Source organism: Oryzias melastigma, linkage group LG9 (genome assembly GCF_002922805.2).
Source record: "Oryzias melastigma strain HK-1 linkage group LG9, ASM292280v2, whole genome shotgun sequence".
NCBI lineage: Eukaryota > Metazoa > Chordata > Actinopteri > Beloniformes > Adrianichthyidae > Oryzias > Oryzias melastigma.
The window spans coordinates 24,753,557-24,775,601 of NC_050520.1; the positions used below are offsets into that span (position 1 = coordinate 24,753,557).

Sequence of the window (22,045 nt, forward strand, 5' to 3'; positions counted from 1 at the left end):
AAGTAAATAATTAAAATATTCTTGATCTATTTTTTTCCAATTTTTGCAAGGTAAAATAATAAATACAGACAGAACCACAGTTGCAGGAGAAAATGTGTAAAACTTTTGGAATTATTTAGTTTTATGCATCAATATTTTTCTTATTCATTGTGATTTAGATTTAAAAAACACACACATTTTGTTTCCAGTTCATACAGAAATTGAAGTACTCCCAAAGGGGTCACATACTTTCTTTTGCAACTGTATATACTAGTACCATCAAGAAAATAAAAAACAAATTTCTTGATGCGACAATTTGAAAGCAATAAATCTGGTTGTAAAAGGAAAAGGTCTGTTTTTAACTTTTAGAAAGGATTCCTCATTCTAACCCTGGTTTGTGCTGAGGGATGCTACAAATATTTTTTTTGTTTTATCATTTAACCATTTCAGTCATTCAAGCTGAAATGGATACAAAAAAAACATTTAAACAGGTGAGTAAGGTGGACACGACTGAAGCTGAAGAGTGAACAAACAAGAATTTGATTCAATTATTTTTTTTTCTCATTTTCATAAATACAAACTGACATCAGCATTTCCTAGTATTCTGGCAATTGAGTATTATTGCATAGAGGTCATTGCACTGGGCTTACATTAATATCATAATTAGGTAGTGAGTTAAAAAAAAAGTTACCAGTTTAAGTGTTTTGGAAAGTGCTTTCATACTTACTCTCTATTTAAAAAAGAACACCTGAGAGGTAAAATTTAAACTCTAGTCTAAAAAAAAATACTCAGTTCTTAACTCAGAAGGAGTTTAATCGAAAAATCCCCAAAATAGTCTGCTTTAATAATGTCTTTTTTCCCTACTTCATCCATGTTTCATTGTTGGCTTATTCTTCCTTCCTTGATATTCTCCCTGCTTCGCTGCTGATCTCACTGCTGGTTGGACGAGTCCTCAAATCTGAACAACAGAAACATCAGTTAGCAATATGTCACTCCAAAAACACAGTCATTATCACAATAAAGAGAATACTGACAGGACTGGGAGGAAGTCCGTGTCTCCAGCATGAATAATTTGGTTTGATTTGTTAGAGAAATCTTGGAGAGGACACAAGAAAAAGGAAAAGGAAGCAACGCACCTTTGAAAAATCAAAACAACTACGTTTGACTGTTTGTGTTTGTTTGCTGAGCTTGTTTGTTTTTGAGCACAGTTTCTCTCAGCGCAGTTATCCTCTAGATGGTATCATGTCTACCCAGGGACATTAATTAATAGCTAATCAAAGCTAATGTCTCAGCAGCACATTGCCAGCACAAAGACATGATTAATACGTAATCAAAGGCCGTGCAGCACAAACGCACAAAGCAAGGCCCACCCCCCTGCCTCAGACATGACTGTTGTTTTAGAAATAGACGAAGGCGCGCAGCTTAATTAGCTGGCGGCTGGTGCGCGCTGTCTTCATTTGAAGTTATTGGGGATTTCTCTCATTGCCAAGTTGGCCTCCTGAGTGACGACATGGAGGTGACATACAAATACATACGCACACGTGCATTGAGGAAAAGGATCTTATAATCTGAATACCAGCCAACAAAGCAAAGACAGCATATATTTAATGCAATCGAAATCATCCAAAACAGATTTTTTTATTTCTTTATTGTGTATTTTATCACGAAAAAACATTTCTGACCTTTTAAGCCGAGTCTGTGGCAGCAGAGATTACAAGTATGTTTCTGCAGGAAACCATTGATGGCAGCGGCTCCAAGGTTATCAGGGCCAAAAAGCAGTTCCCCCTTGCAACTACTGCCAGGCAGAAAAAGAAATTAGTAAAATTTAATACATGAATACGGAACAATAAATGTTTTAAAGGTGAAAAGATGACAAATCTACTATAAAGACTGCACCTTTGATCGTCGGCCATGATGACCGTTGGATCCGTCAGTTCCTCTCCTACTCCTGTCAACAAGAATAAAAAGTATGAAGAAAAAAAAAATGTGGAATTAAAGTATGCAAACAGGCATCTACCAAGCTATATTGGGGCCATAATTATCTGAAACCCAAATAAAACAAATTGAAAAAAAATGTTGGTTTTTGGCAAAAAAAATGTAAAACGTCAAAATTATTTTGCTATTCTGAAATAAATTAACTAGTTTAGCTTCAAATGTTCTGTTTTCTAGGTTTCAAAACTCAACATTTCAATTTCAATTTTTTTTTCAGTTTCAAATCTTTTTTCCTTTTGAACACTTTTTTTTCCGCTTTTAAATTAGAAAATTTCAGTTTCAAAACTTTTGGCCCCATTATTGGGGCGGGGCTCACATGAAGGACCAATTAAAATCGATGAAGGTGGTAACTTCAGTCCCGCTGCATTCACTGACTCTGAGAACTCTGATAATTATGGTCAGAAAATGGCTGTTTAGTCTGAACTGTCGTAGTCCGAAGTAGTTCCAAGAGTTCCAAAAAGTTTCTGACACTTTTCACGTTCTTTTCAATTTGTTTTGTTTATTATTTTATTATTTTATCCCCAATTTAGCCCCATAGGCATCAGCTAACTGGCATTATTGTATCCACATGAACTTTGACCTTGAATATCCAGCACCAGCAGCTCTTTCCCCGAGTGCTCGTAGGTCCAGTGGGAGAACGCGAGCAGCATGTCCTCCAGTGAGGTGCAGGGCGTGATCTCTTCTCCTGTGTTGTTGTTGTATTTCCTGAAGTCACCGGTCATGTTTCTCTCAATAGTCAGCCATTGCCCGTTGGAATGCCAGAGGATCAGGGATACATCTAAAAATCTGGTGCATAAATAATAAAGAGTGAGATCTTTGTGAGATCTATGGACACAGTACTGTACTTTTGGAGACAGTCGACCCACACACCGTGGTGAGTGACGCATGTCTCGAGGCTTGATCTGGTTGAAAACGTGCATCATCTTCTGTGCTGCTCTTTGCTGCTGGATCTCCTTTATATGACCAGAACATTAAAGCCACACGAAGAAAAGAAAAAACATTTTTGCTAAAAATGGCCTCAAAGAGTTTGGATATTGCTTACCCTTAAACAAAGCTGTAGAGCAGTGCTGCCAGGGAAGTACTTCTGCCAAACACGAACCACTTCTGACTTAAAAGCTTTCACCACATATATCGAACCAGGTTTGAGCACATCTTGTTCTGCCCAGGTACAAAGCATCCTGCAGCCCTGCCGGAGACCGCCATCCAGAGAGCCTTCCTCACTGGAGAGGGGCTTCAGTATAGCAGACAGGCCTTTGGAAGACCAAGAGGAGGCTGACGGAGAGTCAGCATCTGCATCAGAGGGGGCTTCCTCCAGAGAGTAGATGCTCACCTCTTCACCTCCTGGGAAAAGTGTCGACAGAAAAAAAATATTGAAATTAAATTGCACATTTTTAATTTATTTACTATAAAAATAAATAAAAAATAATCTGTAAAACAAAAGAAAAAGAAATTACCAAAAATGGAAACAGGTGTGAAGGGGATGGTTTGAGCCAATCTCATCAGATTGTTCCTCTCTGTGGCTGATAAAATGCACAAAGAATAATAGTTAGTATTAAAGGTATTATAATATCTGCAATGAAATTTATTAACTTGAACATAAAAACGTTTTTATTCTGCTCAGGAGACTATATTACGGTCACGTGTGCATATTCGAATAAAGCTTTATCAATTCACTAAGTAAAACTTGCTGTGTAGTTGTACACAATCTATAAATACTTCTGTACCTGAATAGTGTGGGTACAAATTTTCACTGGACTGGAAAGATGGACTTTTAACTGCAAACAAAATAGAAATTAAAACAATACATTTTTAATTAGACTCGATTGTTGAAACGTTTTGTCCTTTAAATGTGTCTTCAGATCTACCTTCAAGTGGAATTCCACTCTGTAAACTGCAATAGGAACATCAAGTTTAAGGTTTTCAGAATAACGCATCTTTGAGTAGTGATTACTGTGAAGTCAGACTTACGAAGATCTTCGACTCATAGATTTAGCCCTGCTGTTCCAGGCGGAGTGAGTGGGACTCCACACCTCCTAAAAAGACAGATGAACTGATCTCATTTGCATCTTTTTAAATATTGATCCTAATATACAGTATACCTATAATTGAGCAAGGCATTACCTGATGTGAAACCATTTGTTTCAGTAACGATTCTGGTGGATCAAAGTCTGAAAGTACATGAAATTGCTTCAAGAAAACTGACTTTTCACATGGGCTAGTTTGAATTTAATAAACAATCATGCAAACCAGGAGGATCTTCATATTTCTTCTTTAACACTCTGTCTTGTGCCAATGTAATAATTTAATGTGTGAACAAAACAGTTTATTCTCACTGAGCTGACTGAGGCTGGTTGACGCCGACCAACAGCTGGGCTCTCCTGTAAACTTAGGATGCCCTCTCCACGATGCATCAGACTGACGGGGTTGAACGCCTTCCTATTCAAAATATGAAAAGATATCTATTAAAAAAAAAAGAATCTTTACTGAGAAACTCCATCGATAATGACAAAACCTTGAGTTACCGTGTCAAAAGAGCTCTCTTTAATCTTAACTGTCTTCCTGTTTTGGCCCTTCGCTCTGGGGCCCGAGACTTGGATGAAGTCTGATGATTTTGACCACTCTGCAAAAACAAAGACATGTATGATCTAATTTTTATACAATTATTAGACAACTGAGCTCTACTTGTGAGTGGACCGAGGTAATTTTACGAAGTATTTAAAGACAGAACTAATCACGATAATGAGGTGGTTCTGAAAACTTTTTTACTTAATAATAAGTCAACATTAGATGGCCTCCTCTTTTTAACTTTACCTTGGCTCCTGCTGCATGATAGGCATGTATCATCTCTAAAGCCCCTCCTGCCAGTTATCCTCTCCTTGCTTATTGCTTCATTAAGAGTAAAGAACGATCCTCTTGTTGGGCTAAGAGGTGCCCCAGAGAATGTTATATTCTCCATGCTGGATGACAGAGACCTACTATAGCCATAGTATTGCTCTTTGGGCATGTAGAGCCACCGGGGGGCAATTGAGGGTCTCCTCCACTGGCTGGAGCGTTTTGACACAAAAGACGGCATTCTATCACCCTTCGAAAGAGACAGAATATTAAAATCTCAGTTTTAAAAGCCAGAACAAATGAAGAAATAGTCAAACAATACACACTTCTGAGTCAGTCATGTGTTTCTGTGTGTCATCTTGCTCTTCACTGTCACACTCTTCTTGCTCTTCCATGGATGTGTCCTCCACACTTGGATACAAATATGGGTCACACGTCCAGGACCTTTGAGAAGGGGACCCCAGAGCTCTTGGAGACAGAGGACTCTCACAGCGGGATGATCCACAGGACTCGGACGGAGTCTGCTGCCTCTCACCTTCGTAAATAATTTTACCGTTGTTGAAAAGAGTAAAGGAGGCGTGCGACAAAGGCTTTGGGACTCCCAACCACTTTTCAACGGGGTGGTCAGGAGTTCCACACGGAGAATCCTGTAACAAGAAAGACGTCTTAAACCTGATTTCTTCAGCTACATTAACTGTTGTGCAGATTTACAATTTTTATGATGGACCGTGACCAGAAATGTTTGAAAAAAAAAATGTATTTAAGAAATAGAGGGTAAACTAAGTACACTGATTTGACATAAAACAGCTGGAAAATTACAAATGATGTTTTAATTTGAGAAGCTACAGAGAATGGATGACAAAAACTCATCTGCTGGTGTTTTAGGACACTAAACACAAAATTAAATTGTTTAGAACCAGAGAGAATAATTTCCATGAGCACAGAAGTCTTGCGTTCATCTCTTCCAACAACAAGCACGTGTAAAACACACTAAACAGACACCGAAGTGAAATTTGCTGAATCATAGCTGCAAGCTATAAACCTGAAGTTACCTCTTTTGTTTCCTCTTCCCTCTCAGTGTCTTTGTGCTTTTCTTCCTTGCTTTCCTTGGATCCCATGTGACGCTCCAACGATGCCATTCTGCTGGCTGCTACAACAGAGCCTTTTAGCAACGATGGGGGGGTACTTTTGCATGATTTGGTAACCAATCGGCGAAAATTGGGGACATCGCAGTCAGCGTTGCTCCTGTGTGGGAGAGTCCAGCTGTGAGGGAGGACGTGTTGCAAAGTGGGGTTGACCCGACACTGAGCCAAGCGAGCCTCTTCCTTTTGGAGGCTGTCAGAGGCAGAGAGAAGAGTGAGGGTGTCCACCGCCAGAGCAGAAAGGTCCTGCAGTTGACCCATCTGACAGTCTAACTCTGACAGGCTGTGCTGAATAAAGTTGACCTTGTCGGAGATCTCCCCCACCATCACACTCATTTCTTCTGCTCTGGTAGAATAAAAAAACATATTACTGATGTTAATAATTAAGATTTCTCTTTTTTGTACTTTTGCTAATAAACAAATCAAAGCAAGTAGAAACTCTGACAGAGAAACTAATATCAATATGGGATCTATGAGAACAAAAAAACGTCAAATGAAAGATATATCATCAAACCTTTCAGCTATGGCTCTGATCTTCTTGATTTGATTGTTCTGGAGGTCTTTGTTCTTCTCATGGAAGTAAACTTCTACACATTTCTTTTCAAATTCGTGAAGCTTCTTTCGATCCTCGTGGCCTAAATTAAGTTCTAAAGAAGACAAAACAGGGATGTTTCTTCTGTGAACTGGACAACATTTAACACAAAATTCAATGACTAGCTGTAGTAATGATTATGGGGAATTCCAAGAATAAATGGAATCTATAGCATTAAACTGGAATCATTGGCAACACTCCTCTCTAATTTATGTTATGTGCATTACTACTAATGCTTAAAAAATAGCTGGTAGGGCAAAAATATATATTTTATTATAGCATGACATCAAATCTTTATTCTTTTATTTCCCCCCAACATCTTTCTTCTAACAAAGGGGACAGAAACTTTGTCATCAAACAACTGAGTAAATAAATAAAACCTAATTATGAGGGGCCGTACAAGACATTATTTATTCTGAACCATTCAGATTCATATTTACTCTCTTTCGCATACATATATACTTGTCTTTCACATACATATATTCTTTTTTAAATATGATGCGAAAGAGAGTATATATGTATGTGCAAGAGATAATATATGTATGCGAAAGAGAATATATATGAATTTGAATGGCTCAGAATAAATAATGTCTTGTACGGCCCCTCATACCTAATAAACCATACTTCTTTAGCAAATAAACGCCCATTTATGCAGTAATACTCACTCAGCCCTGAGCCTCTCTCTTCCGGCTCAGTGTCTCCCAGAAACTTCCAGTAGATGTATCTCAAAGCAAGAGCCATGTGACTGAGGAGGATTAGAGGCGGGGGCAGCCACGGCCTCTCCTGATAGGTCATTATATAGCGGTAGCGGTTATACTTCCACAGCTTGTTGGATGTTGAAGCCATATCAAAGTAGATGTTGCTGTTAAACAAGGAAAAAAAATACATGAACCTAAATAGCTTTGCCCATCTTTTACAAACATCAAATTTACGATGAATACTTACTTGAAAAACGCTATGAGAACATTGACCATGATGATATACTGGACGAACATATAGACACCCTGAAGAATGGGTGTAAGAAAGGATGCAGGGGGGCATGAATTACCACCCGCACATTCTGTTAAAACAAAAAACAGCTTACAGATAGAATTAACTTAGTAGAAAGTTTTATAATTTTTAACGCCTTTTAAAGGTATTAAGCAAATTGCAATGTGTTAATGTTTTGATTTTAATTACAAAAGCTCATTAAAATCTCCAGAGGTAAACATTCCAGTTTAACAAATTTAATCCACAAACATATGTATGATAAATCAGGAAAGAATGCATTTTCTTCTGAATGACGTACGATCGATCTCGCCTGCGTAGACCTCTCCAAAGATCATCCAGTAAGGCTGGAAGACTATGTCTCGAGCAAGGCTCCACGATGGCTCCTCGTCTGGTGACAGGATGGCCTTTCTGGAGACCCCGAAGCTCAGCAGCACTATAGCCATCATCACCACGATGAAGAACATATTACTGGTCTGGAAACACAGACATAAAGAGCTGAAGGAATGACAAATGCTCGTGGTGATGGCAGTGTTAAGGACAGAACAGTAAAAATTAAAATGAAAAACTTCCTGATATACAGTGTCGGGTTAAATACCTTTAAAGGGTAACTGATTACTGATTAATACCAACTATTTAGACATAGTTCTGGGTAACTGATTACTTTACTTTAGTTACTGGATGAAACTGTAATCAAATTACTTTACTCATTCCCCAATTTAAAAAGTAATTTACCACTCATTACTTAACTTTTTTCTACTCACATACAAATTCTCATAGGAATAAAGTTAGCATAAATAAGGTACCCTTGTAAAATCCACATAGAGGCTACACAAGGACAATCTGGCTTCCTAGTACCACCTCATCAACTTCACCACATGAACATGAGAAAATGCAGTTTGTATAGTTTATAGTGTATAAACGGGTTGCTCATTGACACTACGGCAGTGGAAAACCGTTCATCTCCAGGACATAACTTGCGCTTTGATGCCTTTTTTTTTAATAAATTGGAAATAATCAGAATATCTGAATTAGTCTACGTTCATATTTCTCTTCATACTCTACATTAGCCCGCATGTGTGTGCGTATATATAAGTAACTTTTTTTTTAATTAATCTCTCTTTTGTTTCATTTCACTAAGAGAAAATGAAATTAATTGGTTTTATTAAAATATAAGTAATGTAGTGATGAGGATTTCTATAGTTTAGTAATTGTTATTTAATTACAGAAATTGGAACTATAATTCATTACATGACTGTTACTGACAACAATAATTAAATTACAGTAATTGTTTACTTCATAATCCATTACCCCAACACTACTGATATTTTATGAATTGTTAACATTTTTAGATGAAGCAAGACCGTTTACAAAAACTAAATATAATGAATTACTTCAAACTAGGTAAAGTTTTAATCTACTAGGTTTACTATAACTATCTAAAGTCAAATTTCTATGGAAAAATATGTATGTTTTCGTTTATTTAACAGCTTTAGAAACAAGTTCATTTTCAAAATAGTATTAAGATAATCCTACATTTTTAAACAAATAATATTTGAAAAATTATATATATTTTTTTTTTAAATAAAAAACACAAAAGTTCTACAGTACAAATTTCCTAAACTTAACCTCCAAACAAGAACACTAATTTGTCAACTTGTCGTAGGATTTTTTTTTTTAAATCTCTCCAAAATATCAACTATTTAGACATAGTTTTGGCCTCAGGGGGAAGATAGGATACCTGGAGAGAATCATTGCACGATAAAAGAAAGCATTTAAACTCCACACAGAAGAAAACAAGCGTGAATAAAAGCAGGAACTCAAAAGTTAAAGGCGAGAATCACACCACCACAACCTATGTAATCTATCAAAACAATTCTAATGTTAGTTTTAATAGAAAACCTCGTCTTAAAATATCCCTTTTTTAAACATTTTTTATCATCTTTGTCAAGCAAGCACAGTTTGTACGCACCATCTTAGTGATTATAGTGAGGTAAGGGCCAGCGTGCTGATTGACAGCCAGCAGATCCAGCACCCTGATGAACCAGAAGATGATGTCCAGGCAGTAAGTGATGCGCCCCGCTGTTCTGTACGGATCAGCGTGCCAGCGCAACGTAAGTCCAATCAGGAAAAGAATGATGGCGACAAAATCGGATATGTTCCAGTACTCTGAGAACCAAATCTTCAGCTTCTGCCTCAACTTCCTCGGCTCAGACATCAAAACCTAAATGACAACAGAGACGTGGAAAACTATGCTGCATGTTACTTTTTCATCTTTACATACTGTTATATAAATATCGTACTTTATAGTAAATAAAAACTGAATGGTTTCTGAATTTTTCTCCACACCAACTTGAGTAATTGACAACCAAAACGAGGGAACGTACCTCCCTGCTGGATCACTTACCTCTCTGGTTTTCTCCACTGCAGTAGACACAATGTAGAAAATGACCAGCCACTCTTGAATACTGGGTCCAGCTTCCATTTTCACCAAGACGACGAATGAGAATAACATCAAAAAACACAAGTATGACATCTAAAAATAAGTAAGAAAATAGGTTCACAAAAAGCCACTTGAAATACAACACAATCTTAAAGACAAGAATGAACTTTGAAAAAGTTAAAATAATTTTTTTTTTTCCCCCTTAACAAAAGAAGATGGATGCCACCTACTGTGTGAAACCAAAACTTGACAACAGGAGCTGTGTAGAAATCATATATTCGTGTGATCCAGGGGAGCCACTGCACCTTTACAGTGGAAACAGATCTTGACACAGGACCGAGACATTTCTCATAAAAAGGAAGGCCCTGCTCTGCATCATGATGACTCTAAGAAAAGAGAGAATAGTTCAAATGTTGAAATAAAAAGCAGTGCAAGAACTGTTTACAGTAGAGAACAGAGCGAGATACAGTAAGATCACCAGTGGCACTTTACCAGGTCAGCAGTAGCCTGAGGAGCTGGAGTTGACTTGACAGAGTCAAGCCCGAACAGCATTGCCTCGTGGGTCTGTGGTACATGACACATTTCAGCTTCGCTTTTAAACTCCAGCATCAAGATAGCAGGGGGCAGAAGAAGGCTCAAGATTATCTGCATCAAACACAGAGAAAGGTCGGCATGCAGGTCTGCACAATCACTGAAACTTCATTTGATTAGATCCTATTTTAAAGAACCACTCCCATGAAAATAGTGTTTTAAAAAGGTTCTTGTGGCATTTTTCTTCTGATGGAAGACAAGTATAGAGAAAACTTGAGTGTAAAGTATTAATTTTGTCAAGTCATTGTGGATCAAGAGCAGACCAAAAATGCAGTTTGAGAGAGATTGTATTTGTTACGTAAAAAATACACTGGAGCTCCCTCCTCTGCTCTATTCTGATGCATCATTTCGCAGACAAATAGATCCATGAACGTCATTGTTTGAGCTAGAAGCTGGCTCAAAACTGTACAGATGGATAGCTCCAATATTGCTAGCAATTTTTGTTGCAGGAGTTGTATGCTAGTGGGAAAGCATGTAAACAGAGAGCTCTCAGTTATTGGTTACGGTAATGGTGAGTCAAAAAACTCCCCAAAAAAAGAGGTAAATTTCTAATGAACTACTGCTGCTCTGCAGAAACTATGTCAAGAAAATGATGCAGGTTTTTGATTTGAGCATAGTCATAATTAAAGGTAGGGGTGTCAAATTATCCCATTAGTTGCAATTAATTAATTACAGACAAATTAGTATGTCTTTTTCTTGTTTGTGTTAATCTTATGTTCAACCTATAACTGTTGATGTGTTCTCAAACATTAAAAAAAATGGCTTAAAGGTTTACCTGCATGAGCGTTTTATTTGAACTCCGCTGAAAACGCCTCTTATATTGTTTCTAGTGCGTGTCTTGGTAAATCTGTGTACCGGTGTTTACATGGCGCACGCCGCTTTGTTGCTATAAATACACAAATGTGCAACTATCAGAACTACAAACAAGCCCCCAACACCACCGTTATTATCTATTATGGAAGGGATAACGCTTGATGAGGGTGTTCGTTGTCATAAATGAATAGGGTACACGGAGGGCTCATTACATCGGACAGTAGCTGTGAAATGAGGTTTGTCCACATGTATTATGGTAACAAGAAAAAATTTGTGGTAAATATTTTGTGGATTTTTCAGAAAAGTGTTCCAACTCTTTTTATGTGTAAAATAAGCAATGTAGACCTGATTATTTGCTCTTGTATTTTGTTTGTTTTTTCTTTATCGTTCGAGATTGGAAAAAAAAACCCTTGTTGGTGTAAAAGTGAGGGTTGGAAATCTGTTATGTTAGTAAAAAGTAATAGTCAGTTTTTAGTTGTAATTTGATGTTTTACTGCACCAAAATGTCACAACTTTAAATAAAAATATCTCAAAATTAGACTTTTTACAGCAATTATTAGGTTTAAAATGTTGCGATTAAAATAGATTAATTAATTAATCACAGGTCGTAATTAATTAATCACACAAGAATTAATCGCGTGACAGCTCCAATTAAAAGACCACCGGGAACACTTTAAAAATAGCTCAAAAGATGATTGGAGTGGGATGCAATTTTTTTCAACTTTCTTCAAACCAGAAGATTCTTTTTTGTGGGAACTGCATAGAAATCCATGTGACATTTATAATATTTCTAACTGAATGGATGGATGTGTCTCTTGCAATAAAATGCTGTATTTTTTGGAGCATTTCACGTAAAATGAAGCTGAAGCGACTTTCACCTTCATGAAGGAGTTCTTTCTCATGTTGAGGGGGCCCGTCCAGAGATCAGTGAGGAGGGTCTGAGTGCACGAGTGTGAGACAAACGGTCTGTGACACGAGGAGACTGCCAACTGCAGACACGTGAAGTGGCTCCATGCTTCCATCTCTGAGGTCAACAGTTTCATGGCCATTTGCCCGTTCTGTCGAAATGCACAATCCAACACGTCCACCGCCAGCTTACCGAACTCCCTGAAACACAAAAGAAACATTCACCATTGCACTGAAACAATAATCTCCATAGAATTGTATTGTTCTGGTCAAGTATTAGTAGAGAATATTGGTGTTTTTTAGGAAATTCATAGAAAACATCCAAACATCTTTTGTTTTGCTAAATCCATCACTTTTTGGGGTTAATACCTCATACTGAAAAAGGCAAAATTCCAAACAAGTCTACCACATTTATGCAAACTTTACAACTTACAGTGAGTCTGCCTTGAATTTTTCAGCGATGTTGTCATACATGCTGCTCAGCCGCGCCTCAAAGGCCATGGAGCGGTAAAGCTTGCAGCCCACGATGGCTCGGGCCAGCGCTTCTTCACCGTGCTGCCACAGGAATAGTGCCATCTGCTGCCGCTGCTGAAGAACCGCCCAGACAAAGAGGTCGTTGAAGTTAAAAGGGACCTGCAGTGAAGCGTCACCGAGGCCTGAACTGAACCTCGTGTTTAGAGTGCTCCCGGGGGTCGCATCTTGCTCCTAGACACAAGAATAGGGAAAGAGGGGACAGATAAAGACAAATAAATACTAGAACCAGTATGCTTTCTTAATCAGGTCCTACTGGCTGAGTCAAAAAACACACTTTTAATAGTGAGCTAATACTAAAGCAGATATATTTTCCAATTATCTAGAATTTCAAGTTAAAAAGACTCAACCTTGCGTTTGTAGGGCTGAGCAGTTCTAAAGAAATGCAAGTCCTGACGACTTCCACTCTTCCGGGAGTTTGATTTCAGTCCGAGCTTTTGTTTAGAAAAGGAGCCAGAACTGTCCCATCTTCTGTCCTAAAAGCCAGAGCAGAGTGTAATATGAGCAACTATGAGCTGATTTTAATTTGTTTTTTTATAGGATGTATTAAAAAATAAGAATATCTATACTGACGTTGTCCTGCATGCGGCTGTACGCAGCTCTGAAGTGTTTTCGAGTGTAGGTGCTGCGGTATGCTCCTCCAATCAGGTATTCTATCACCAGGCCAACATCAATAAGAGAAAGACGGTAACCAGCTGGAAGAGACGTCTACCCATCACACATAGAAACACAGTAAATATGCAAGCAAGGAATACATATATATGAATACACATGGAAATATTTTGTTAAAAACAACTGACCTGCTTTGCATCTTCAACAAGGTGTTGCAGGAAGCGCGGAGTCTGCCCCAGCGGCTGAAAAATAACGTTTCTATTATTGAAAACCTAATATAAGGAACAAACTGGAGATGTGAGGCTCCTCTTCTATCACTCTTGTTAAATCCCTGACAGTAGCAGCCTTCCAAATATTCATGTTTCCAGAAGACACACAATACTTGAGATTTCTAACCATAACACATAGAGGATGGATTTGTGATTTCAAAAGACAAACATTTTTTAAAGTACTTTATGTTGACACTGATAAGAGCTGTAATTTCAAAACTATGAGCTTAGAGAGAAACTGTATTTCTTCTTAATGTAAAAAATAAGTCTGATCTTCATACTACGATCTATTCCTACTAAATTAAGGTTTGAATAATGTTTTTTTTTAAGATAGATTTTTTTTTATTTTTTATTCTCAATAAAAATTAAAAACAAATCTCAAAACCACAAGATAATTACCGTGTTGTAAAGCTCTTCCAGGCGCTCCACAGTGAGGAAGTGGCTCATGGTCATGCCGTTGTCTATCAGCATTTTAACAAAACTCACACGGTCCAACACCAGAGCATCAAGCATGGCTTTTTCCAAGGAACCAACCTGCAAATACAGTCACGTAAACATAAAAATAAGATGTTGGTGTATCTTCAGTAAAAATATGACCACAGAGTAGTGCTAATGAGCATTTTACGAAAGGCCTGTAGAGGGGAAACAAACCCGACTTTGCCTCAGCCGCACTTACCGGCCAGTGCTGTCCGTACACCAGGATGTCCTTCTGAGCGATGTCGGCTTGGTCCCATGCTAAAGCCATATTTAGCTGCTCTGCTGGACTGGCCTTTGTGCCTACATTTTATTTAATGAAAAAATACACATTAATACTTTCTTCTATTTAGAAAAAAATCTATATAACCAAAGAAAACTATAGAAAATGTACCCTTGAGTGTAGTACTTAAAATGGCTGCATCTGGTGCCGCGTGATCGTCTGATTCAGAGTCAAAAATAGTTATCTGTTGAACATAAAAGTGTTTTCTGAGCAGCCTGTGTGTTGAAACACTGTGGCTATAGTGTTTTTACTCACAGACTCTCTGTGGTCCATGCACTCCTGGAGAACAGAGTAAAGACGAACCGCCTCAGTTCTCTCCACTCCAAATTCATCACCAATTCTAGTGAGGAAGTCCTCTATAATGTCAGCATCCAGCTGCCTAAATGAGAGATACAGGAATGTTATTTTATTCCCAGCATTATTCCTATAAGTGAATTCATACTAAAAAAAATATGTTTTTATGTACGTAATATTAAAAAAGAGTAACTCAAAAGAAAACAAGGATATACTTTTTTCTGATTTATCACTTAAATGAGCAGTTTAATAAAAGTATCTTTGTGCCGGGCGATATGGGAAAAACTGCATATCATCATATAAATTATTTTGCATCACAATAACAATATATATCACAATATATGACAATGAAGTATATTTTCAGTTATTCTCTGAAAGAAAAATACCATGGATTACTTTTCTGACTATTTTAAGTTACAGATAACTGAATAGTCACAATTGAAACAAAGATTTTAGTGCAGAAAACAAATCAAATGAGAACAGATGTAGGTGATAGACAGGATAGATTACATTATTTACACTTATTTTCCCCCTGCATATTTTGTCTTTCTGTATTTGTTAGTTTGTTGTATTATTTTTTAAATAAAAGCTTAATTAATTAACTCTTTTCGTTTGTTATTGTAATAAGCTAAATATTAACTATGACGGATTTTATTTGAATAACATGAAGCATTAAGAGCTAACGCACTAGACCTGGTCGACGTTTATCAAAATACCTGTCGTTGGCGGTCTGCTTGTGCAAGAAAGAAAGCAGGTCTGCAGCTCTGCCAGATCCTTCAAACACAAACACTGGCACAGGGGGGGCACTGCTCACATAATCCAGCACAGTGAAAACAACGGAGGGACCTCCCTCCACCACTACACACACCATAGGCACTCTTTGGTTCAATCCTGCAAACAAGACAAGGGACGGTGGGTGGAGGAGGAATTGGTTACATGAAGCCCCCCTCCAACACAAAGACTCACGAGGATGTATTTTCTGCTGCTGGATGTGCTTCTCCAGTTTCTTCCGAAGGCCCTGCTGGCAGCCATATTTCCCAAGTGTTCCATCATCCACCAGCAGGAAATGGGAATGGAACCCGTTGAGGCAGACTCTCTTGCTCAGGGGGTTTCCCAGTGGCTGGTAGGGCTTGAACACCTGAGGAAAGGATGACTTTTGTCAAGTCAACCCCCACCAAACAACATCAATATCAGGCCCAGCTAAGAAACTACGTTTTTGTACTGACATCTCTGCCTATGAGGTCCATGTTGTTGTCAATCACTCCCCATGGTGTGATACCAATTGTGTTCCTCTTTCTCAGGTCGTGGCCTCCAAACACTTTCACTGCCTCCCCTACATACTTAGACACACCTGGAGGGAATGTTAAGAACACTTTAAGTGCATCAATGTGAGTTTTAAAGATCAGACATTAAAAATATTTAAGTTCTTGCATGGATCCACCAGATTTATAATATGAGCAGAACTCAAGCTTAGAATATAACAGTGTTCAGACATTTTTAACAGAATCTCAAACCTTTTCCTTACTTACCCGTATTAATCCCATCGGTGAGTATCCACCCCCCTGTGTTGAGGGCAGCAGTGATCAGCCCCTTGCTGAAAGCTTGCATAACTTTTGGGGGCAAGACAAAGTTTTCTGTGCCTCCCTGGACCGTCAGCAGCAGTTTGGGTCTCTCCATCTGCCATTCCCTCAGCATCAGCTGCAGTAAAGCCTCGGGCTTGGAGTCCACGGCCACACGGACGTACTGAAAATACATGGAAGTGCTCTTTGTTTTGTCATAACGGTGGATAGCATCTCAGCTTTTATACAACTCAATTAAGTCTCTTTATATCATAACAAACCGAAGTTTATACAACCACCAGAAGCTAAACTTCTTTCTAAATTTAGGAAAAACATTTGAATTTGAGTTGTAGCTTGTTAAAGAACGCTGAACTTTCTAATATTAAGGTGGGAGCAGAACAAACATTTTTCTTTGACGAAACAACAATAGGATTACAGACCTTTGCCCGACACACTCGTGTCGCGGTGTCTTCAAAATCTATAGTCCCATAAGCATTGGTGGGACTCGCTCTAGTGTGGACCTCTGTGGACCAGTCCTCCTCCATGTCTGGTCCAGAGGCAGCATAGAAAGATAGCGGAGGAACAGACTCCTGCCAGGAATGTTCCCCCACCAGACGACCACAACAACACCTGAGCAATACACAGAATTTGTGTTAAGTCGACTTGGAAAAACAAATCATAAGATTTATGATGTGAATCAAGTGACTTTATCTAAATACTGAGGGAATCTCACTTTGAAAGCACCTACATGTGTTTTTCACTAATATAAAACACATTCCATGTATTTCCCTAATGTTTTTCTTGATTGCTCATCTTATCTTTTTTAATTAACCTTTAGTATTCTCCCCGATCCATTTTAATCTAAAGATTTATTGTGAAAAAAAAAAGTTTTTAGCTTTGAAAAATGTTTGATTTAAAGCAAATATAAAAGTTATGACCTTGAAATATTGTATTTCAGTGGAGCTTCACCTGGTTTTTGAAACTTTTACATAGTTTTTGACCTTGTTTTAACTTTGTTTTGGTTGTATTCATTTTTATTTTTGTATCTAGGAATAGGACCATGAAGGAAAAAAAATGGAGGCATGGAAAATTCTGACTTGAACCTCAAAATTCTGACTTTTTTTCTCAGAATTCTGAGTTTAAAGTCAGAATTTTCCATGCACCTTTTTTTCCTCCATGGATCTAATCCTCTTGTAGTAATAAAACCTAAAACTGATTGATATCAATATTTGTGATTTTTGTAATAAAAAAATGAAATGTATTAATCAAAATTGAAAGTTATTTTTGACATTTTTGGTTCATTGTTTAAAATAATTAATAATATCTGTAAAAAATAAAAACAAATGAAGCTGGAGTTTTACTAATGTATGGATTTTATGAATTGCCACAAAATGTTTGAATATAAATCATTAAAGCAATTGTTAAGAAGTGAAAAGCACTTAAAGTTTGATTTGATTTGATTTAAAAGGCCCTAAACTAGTTAAGATATAATCAAGCACAAAAGCAACTTAGTAAACTTTTTTAGACTAATAAATAGATATAAAAAAATGATTAAAACATTTTTATTGCAGCAGAAATTGTGGTACAACTCAAAAGTTTTTGCTACATTCAGCATTTTTTTTTTACTCGGAGGAAACTATTCAAAAAGCTAGAAACCAAACCAAAATGACTACTATTACTAAGGAATTTTTGGATTAAAAATAATGCAGGATCACATGGAGCAGAGCTTCATGATAAACACCAAGGAGGCATTCAACTGGACAAATGAAAGCGCAACAACTCCTCCTTTCTTCCTGTTGCCCACCCTTCCTCTCACCCTCCCTGTTTGTCCTTCAGTTTGCTTTCATGAACTTCATTGTGTTTTAATGACACAATTCCAACCACAACATATTATTTCAGTCGCTATTTTTTTTTCTGTCGCCCCACAGTAAAGCTTCAAAAATGTGAGTGAAGTGGAAAATAATCAAGCATCCAAGAAAAGTTTACATAAAAAAGAGGGTAGGGAGGAAAAACTCTACTTCATATACACAGTAATAAAAGGAAGGAATTCGCAGAAATGCAACTTTTATGAATTGTTTCAGAGTTTAATGGCTATAATAAATATACATACATAAAAACAACATAATACCTGATCAAGTTTTGGCATATTTGACATACTGGAACACATCTGTAAAAAAGAGAAAATAAAATTTAAAAAGTCAGCTTTGTTCCTGGAAAAAGGGATTGACTTCTAAACAGCCTGTTCTCTGAAAAAAAGAAGTTTATGTTCTTGCAACTGCGAGTATTTCCATACTGCCTACACATTAAACAAATCTAATTTCTAAGAATTAAAACAGCATGTTTTCAGTTTTCCCGATATAAATGGGTTTACCTGTGTTGGTCCCATGAAGAAGGGATGAACCTCACACACTCTCTCTTGCAGAGGGTTTCCTCAATCCAAGACTTCCGTGACTGATGGAGGAAAAAAAGGTATTTTGGATTAAATATCAGCTGCATCCTTTGCTAAGTGGAAAATGTTATCCTCACAAAATAGAAATAAATGAAAATGCTATTGTTAAAAAAAGAAAAGAAAGAGTGACCTTTGCTGTGAAACTCATAGTGGTGCCAATAGTACAGCCTAGATCCAGAGGGAGTCAAATGTCACCCCTTCCCAACACACAAACCTACAGCAGCCTCACGCACAACAAAATGCAGATGGGACGTGAGCTGTAACAGCCAACCCCTTATTTAGCTTTGGATTTATTTTTTTTTCCTCATGCCTTCCCTGTTTTTGTTAAGTCTTTGCTCAATTTCTCAGCCAAGTTTAACAATAGCCTCACAGAGGAAAGCACTGTTGGTAGGAAGCACACAAACATCCCCTTCCTGAGATTAGCTCATATAATTGGAAAGTTGGTGTACTCCCACTTACAGTCAGCCTGTGTAAATACTAAACAAGGTTCTGCTCATTTTGTTCACGAGGTTCTAAATAGGAACTGAATTCCTGATTTAAAAAAATGCATTTATATATATATATATATATATATATATATATATATATATATATATATACTGCTGCAGTAATTGTGGCTCATTTTTAAAATCATTTGTTCAAAATCAAATCGCTCTGTAAATCCAGAATATTGAAAGAAAATCTTAAACTGTGTTATCACTTCAGTTTAATGCTGAAAAAAGTGACATCAGATTTTCTTAAAGTCAATCAACATTAAATTCTAAAAAAAAACAACAATTTCAAGTTTTGTACATTGAAAAAAATCTTAAATAATAAAACATAATTATATCAAAATTGAAAAACCACCCCCATAAATTTTATTAGAAATATCAAAAGTCTTTAAAAATGTCAAAATATTTATTCAAACACATTTTGTATTTATTGAGATTATTAGAAGAAAATAACATACCAAATAAAATATATTTGTTTATTGGTCAAGAGTACAGTTTTTCCAAGTAGTTGAATCAAATTTAGATTTTAAGATTTAACTTTATTTTTGTCAGCACTTGTATAGTAACACAAATATCAGGAAATAACTCCCATTTATGTATTTATTTGCAGACTAACTTCACGTCAACACATGTGCAGCAAGTGAGCTTTTTAGTCACTAACTTTATTTTACATTTACATTTCTTTAAAATACTATGAAATATTTTTTTTAAATGACCAGATATGTAGATTACGTAGCTAAGTCTAAAGTTTATCAAAGAGAGAAAATTATTGCTAACTAATTCAAAAATCACAGCTAATCATTGCTAACATGAAAGCTAGCAATTAGCTAAGTTAATTAGTAAATAATACATCTTAATTCTGTCGTAAATAGCAAAAACTGTGAAAGGTATTCAGGAACAAAAATGATAAATTATATATAGTACCACTTTTTTTCTTAACTTACCATGTTTGCATTGTTCAGCTGCAGATCGTAGGACTGTTGAGGTCTACCATCGACCCTCATTCAAGCCCCATCATTCCTCCTGCAGGCCGCTCCTTTATCAGACCAGGTCCAAAGGGCGCCGGGCCTTTCCAAGAAGCCTGGAGGACTTCATGACCTCCTTCTGGAAACCTGTTTACACCTCTATAGCGGTCAACGACATTCTGTCCTCATTACCTTGTTTAATGGCACAGAAAACCACTGAACACAGTAAGTTAATTCAAACCCTTGATTAACAGGAATCTGGACGTTTTGTAGTTTGCTTGTGTTGAAGCTCTCACTCAAGACTGCAAAAAAATAATAAAAAACAATAAAAACACTTGAAAATGTTTTATTGTTTATGAAAACAACTAAAAATGTGGTGGCCATAAATAAAACCATTCAAAAACAGCTCAATACAAAGACTTTTGTTAACAAAACTGATGCAGCATTTGGATAACAACTCTAGCAGATTGACTACAAAGCATCATAAACCTTTGAGAGAGAAAAAAAACACATCACTGAACTTGTTTCACACATAAAGTGTCTTTCCTGTTAGACATCTAGTTAGACAAAAACTTGTCCCTATGCGTCTTTTGAGCAACCTTTTTTAGGTTTTTAAAGTGTCTGACCTAATCTTCATTATGTCCATCCAATTATGGAAACAGGTTCAAACCTTTGGAATGTTTAACTTTTTATCTTCAACTCTCCATGGCATCTGAGGATGAGTCACTGCTTTTTGACTTCTCCTTGGTCTGGGAATCTGCCCTGGGGTCATCGTCCAGCAGGGAAAGGTCAAGTTCAGGTAAGGGGACTCTCCAGAACTGGAAGGAGTTATAAGAGCAGTCTTCATTCTCCGTTATGTCAACTGTCTGTGGGGGAAAAACAGAATAATCAAAGTAAGTACTGGAATACAAATGAATGATTTGCAACTGCAGAAAAACATCAGTTTAAGGTAAATGAAGGCGGAAGTTCTGACTTTTGACAGCTTAGTAGGAATACAGGCCAGATTCAATGAGCAAATAGTGACACCTAGCGGATGATTACTATCACTACAAGGTACTTTTTTTTAGAACAGTAAAGCAGGATTGTGGAACGAGAACCTTAAAAATGAACGCTTTAAAGAAAAAAAAAATCATACTTTATTTTTATCTTGAGTAATCGCTTCCTCCAAACCAACGCATTCCCTCCGAGGTCGTTTCTTGTTTGTGAGAGCGCAGGCGCTGCGAGAGTCCTGGAAACTTCCAGAGATGGATTCCGTCAAAACATTAGCCACGTGCTTCCTCGGGTGGCAGACGGCAGTCCTCAGACAAAAACCTGTTTCTTTTCCTCCTGTTAGCTCTGGTTCTTCAAAACAGTGCGGCCTCTTTTTGCAGCGGTTCCCCAACAATGCCAGGAGGGATGGCACACCTCCGACTGAAGCCATGCTGTCCACCTGTACATCAACACTGTGAAATAAAGGACGGTGTTTTTTGGGGGAGAGCTCCTGCACGGTGCTCTCCGCATGTCTCTTTGCCATAATAATTAGATTTAAAAGAACTTATGCAGCCAGTGATGCAGAGAGCTAAAACCAAAACGGCGTCACTTTCCTACGGCAGCTAATCTGGGTAAAACTAAGAAACCGGAAGTGACGTCCACAAGCACAAGAAAACAACCAATCTAATACGAGTTCTGCATTTAAGGCCCTCCCACAGTATTTTTACTTCCGGTAGCGGCACGTTCAAGTTTATTTCTTTAAAATATTAAGTAAAAAAATATATACAAGGAAATATTTTGAAATTTTCTGGGCAAAAACTTTTCAAACCGCAAATATAGAGTATATTTTAATCAATTTTAGTCGAATAGAA

The 22,045-nt window shown here is 37.2% G+C and overlaps 1 protein-coding gene across 2 annotated transcripts; it reads right to left on the minus strand.

The window, feature by feature from the left end:
• Positions 1 to 398: 398 nt before the first annotated feature.
• On the minus strand, positions 399 to 21,861 carry trpm6 (transient receptor potential cation channel, subfamily M, member 6). 2 transcript variants are annotated; one of them, XM_036213624.1, is made up of 42 exons: positions 21,340 to 21,861; positions 20,184 to 21,070; positions 18,671 to 18,750; positions 18,428 to 18,466; positions 16,740 to 16,929; positions 16,270 to 16,483; positions 15,967 to 16,091; positions 15,707 to 15,878; positions 15,457 to 15,631; positions 14,702 to 14,825; positions 14,558 to 14,630; positions 14,366 to 14,466; positions 14,089 to 14,223; positions 13,609 to 13,662; positions 13,382 to 13,516; positions 13,159 to 13,284; positions 12,711 to 12,982; positions 12,250 to 12,478; positions 10,460 to 10,612; positions 10,198 to 10,353; positions 9,932 to 10,060; positions 9,497 to 9,748; positions 7,826 to 8,000; positions 7,483 to 7,597; positions 7,203 to 7,399; positions 6,460 to 6,592; positions 5,856 to 6,291; positions 5,130 to 5,450; positions 4,783 to 5,053; positions 4,494 to 4,591; positions 4,305 to 4,407; positions 4,093 to 4,139; positions 3,940 to 4,004; positions 3,837 to 3,862; positions 3,696 to 3,746; positions 3,426 to 3,491; positions 3,014 to 3,312; positions 2,842 to 2,924; positions 2,552 to 2,757; positions 1,876 to 1,927; positions 1,662 to 1,774; positions 399 to 937 (listed from the first exon to the last, which is right to left on the minus strand). In XM_036213624.1, the coding sequence occupies exons 2-42, from the start codon at positions 20,241 to 20,243 to the stop codon at positions 867 to 869; spliced, it is 5,922 nt and encodes a 1,973-aa protein (XP_036069517.1). In that variant the 5' UTR covers positions 20,244 to 21,070; positions 21,340 to 21,861; the 3' UTR covers positions 399 to 866. The 2 variants fall into 2 exon arrangements, with proteins under 2 accessions (XP_036069517.1, XP_036069518.1); XM_036213625.1 differs by lacking the exons at positions 20,184 to 21,070; positions 21,340 to 21,861 and adding an exon at positions 18,879 to 19,263 and having other exon boundaries at positions 1,662 to 1,927.
• Positions 21,862 to 22,045: the final 184 nt, after the last annotated feature.

Bases quoted from the DNA above. Each gene is read 5' to 3' on its own strand.
- trpm6 (XM_036213624.1), bottom strand. From the start codon at position 20,243: ATGAGGGTCGATGGTAGACCTCAACAGTCCTACGATCTGCAGCTGAAC. The intron at 15,632-15,706 runs GTGAGTCTTTGT...TCTTGTTTGCAG, and splicing joins GCAGCAGAAAATACATCCTC to GATTGAACCAAAGAGTGCCT. The intron at 3,863-3,939 runs GTAAGTCTGACT...TTCCTATTGCAG, and splicing joins TCTATGAGTCGAAGATCTTC to TTTACAGAGTGGAATTCCAC.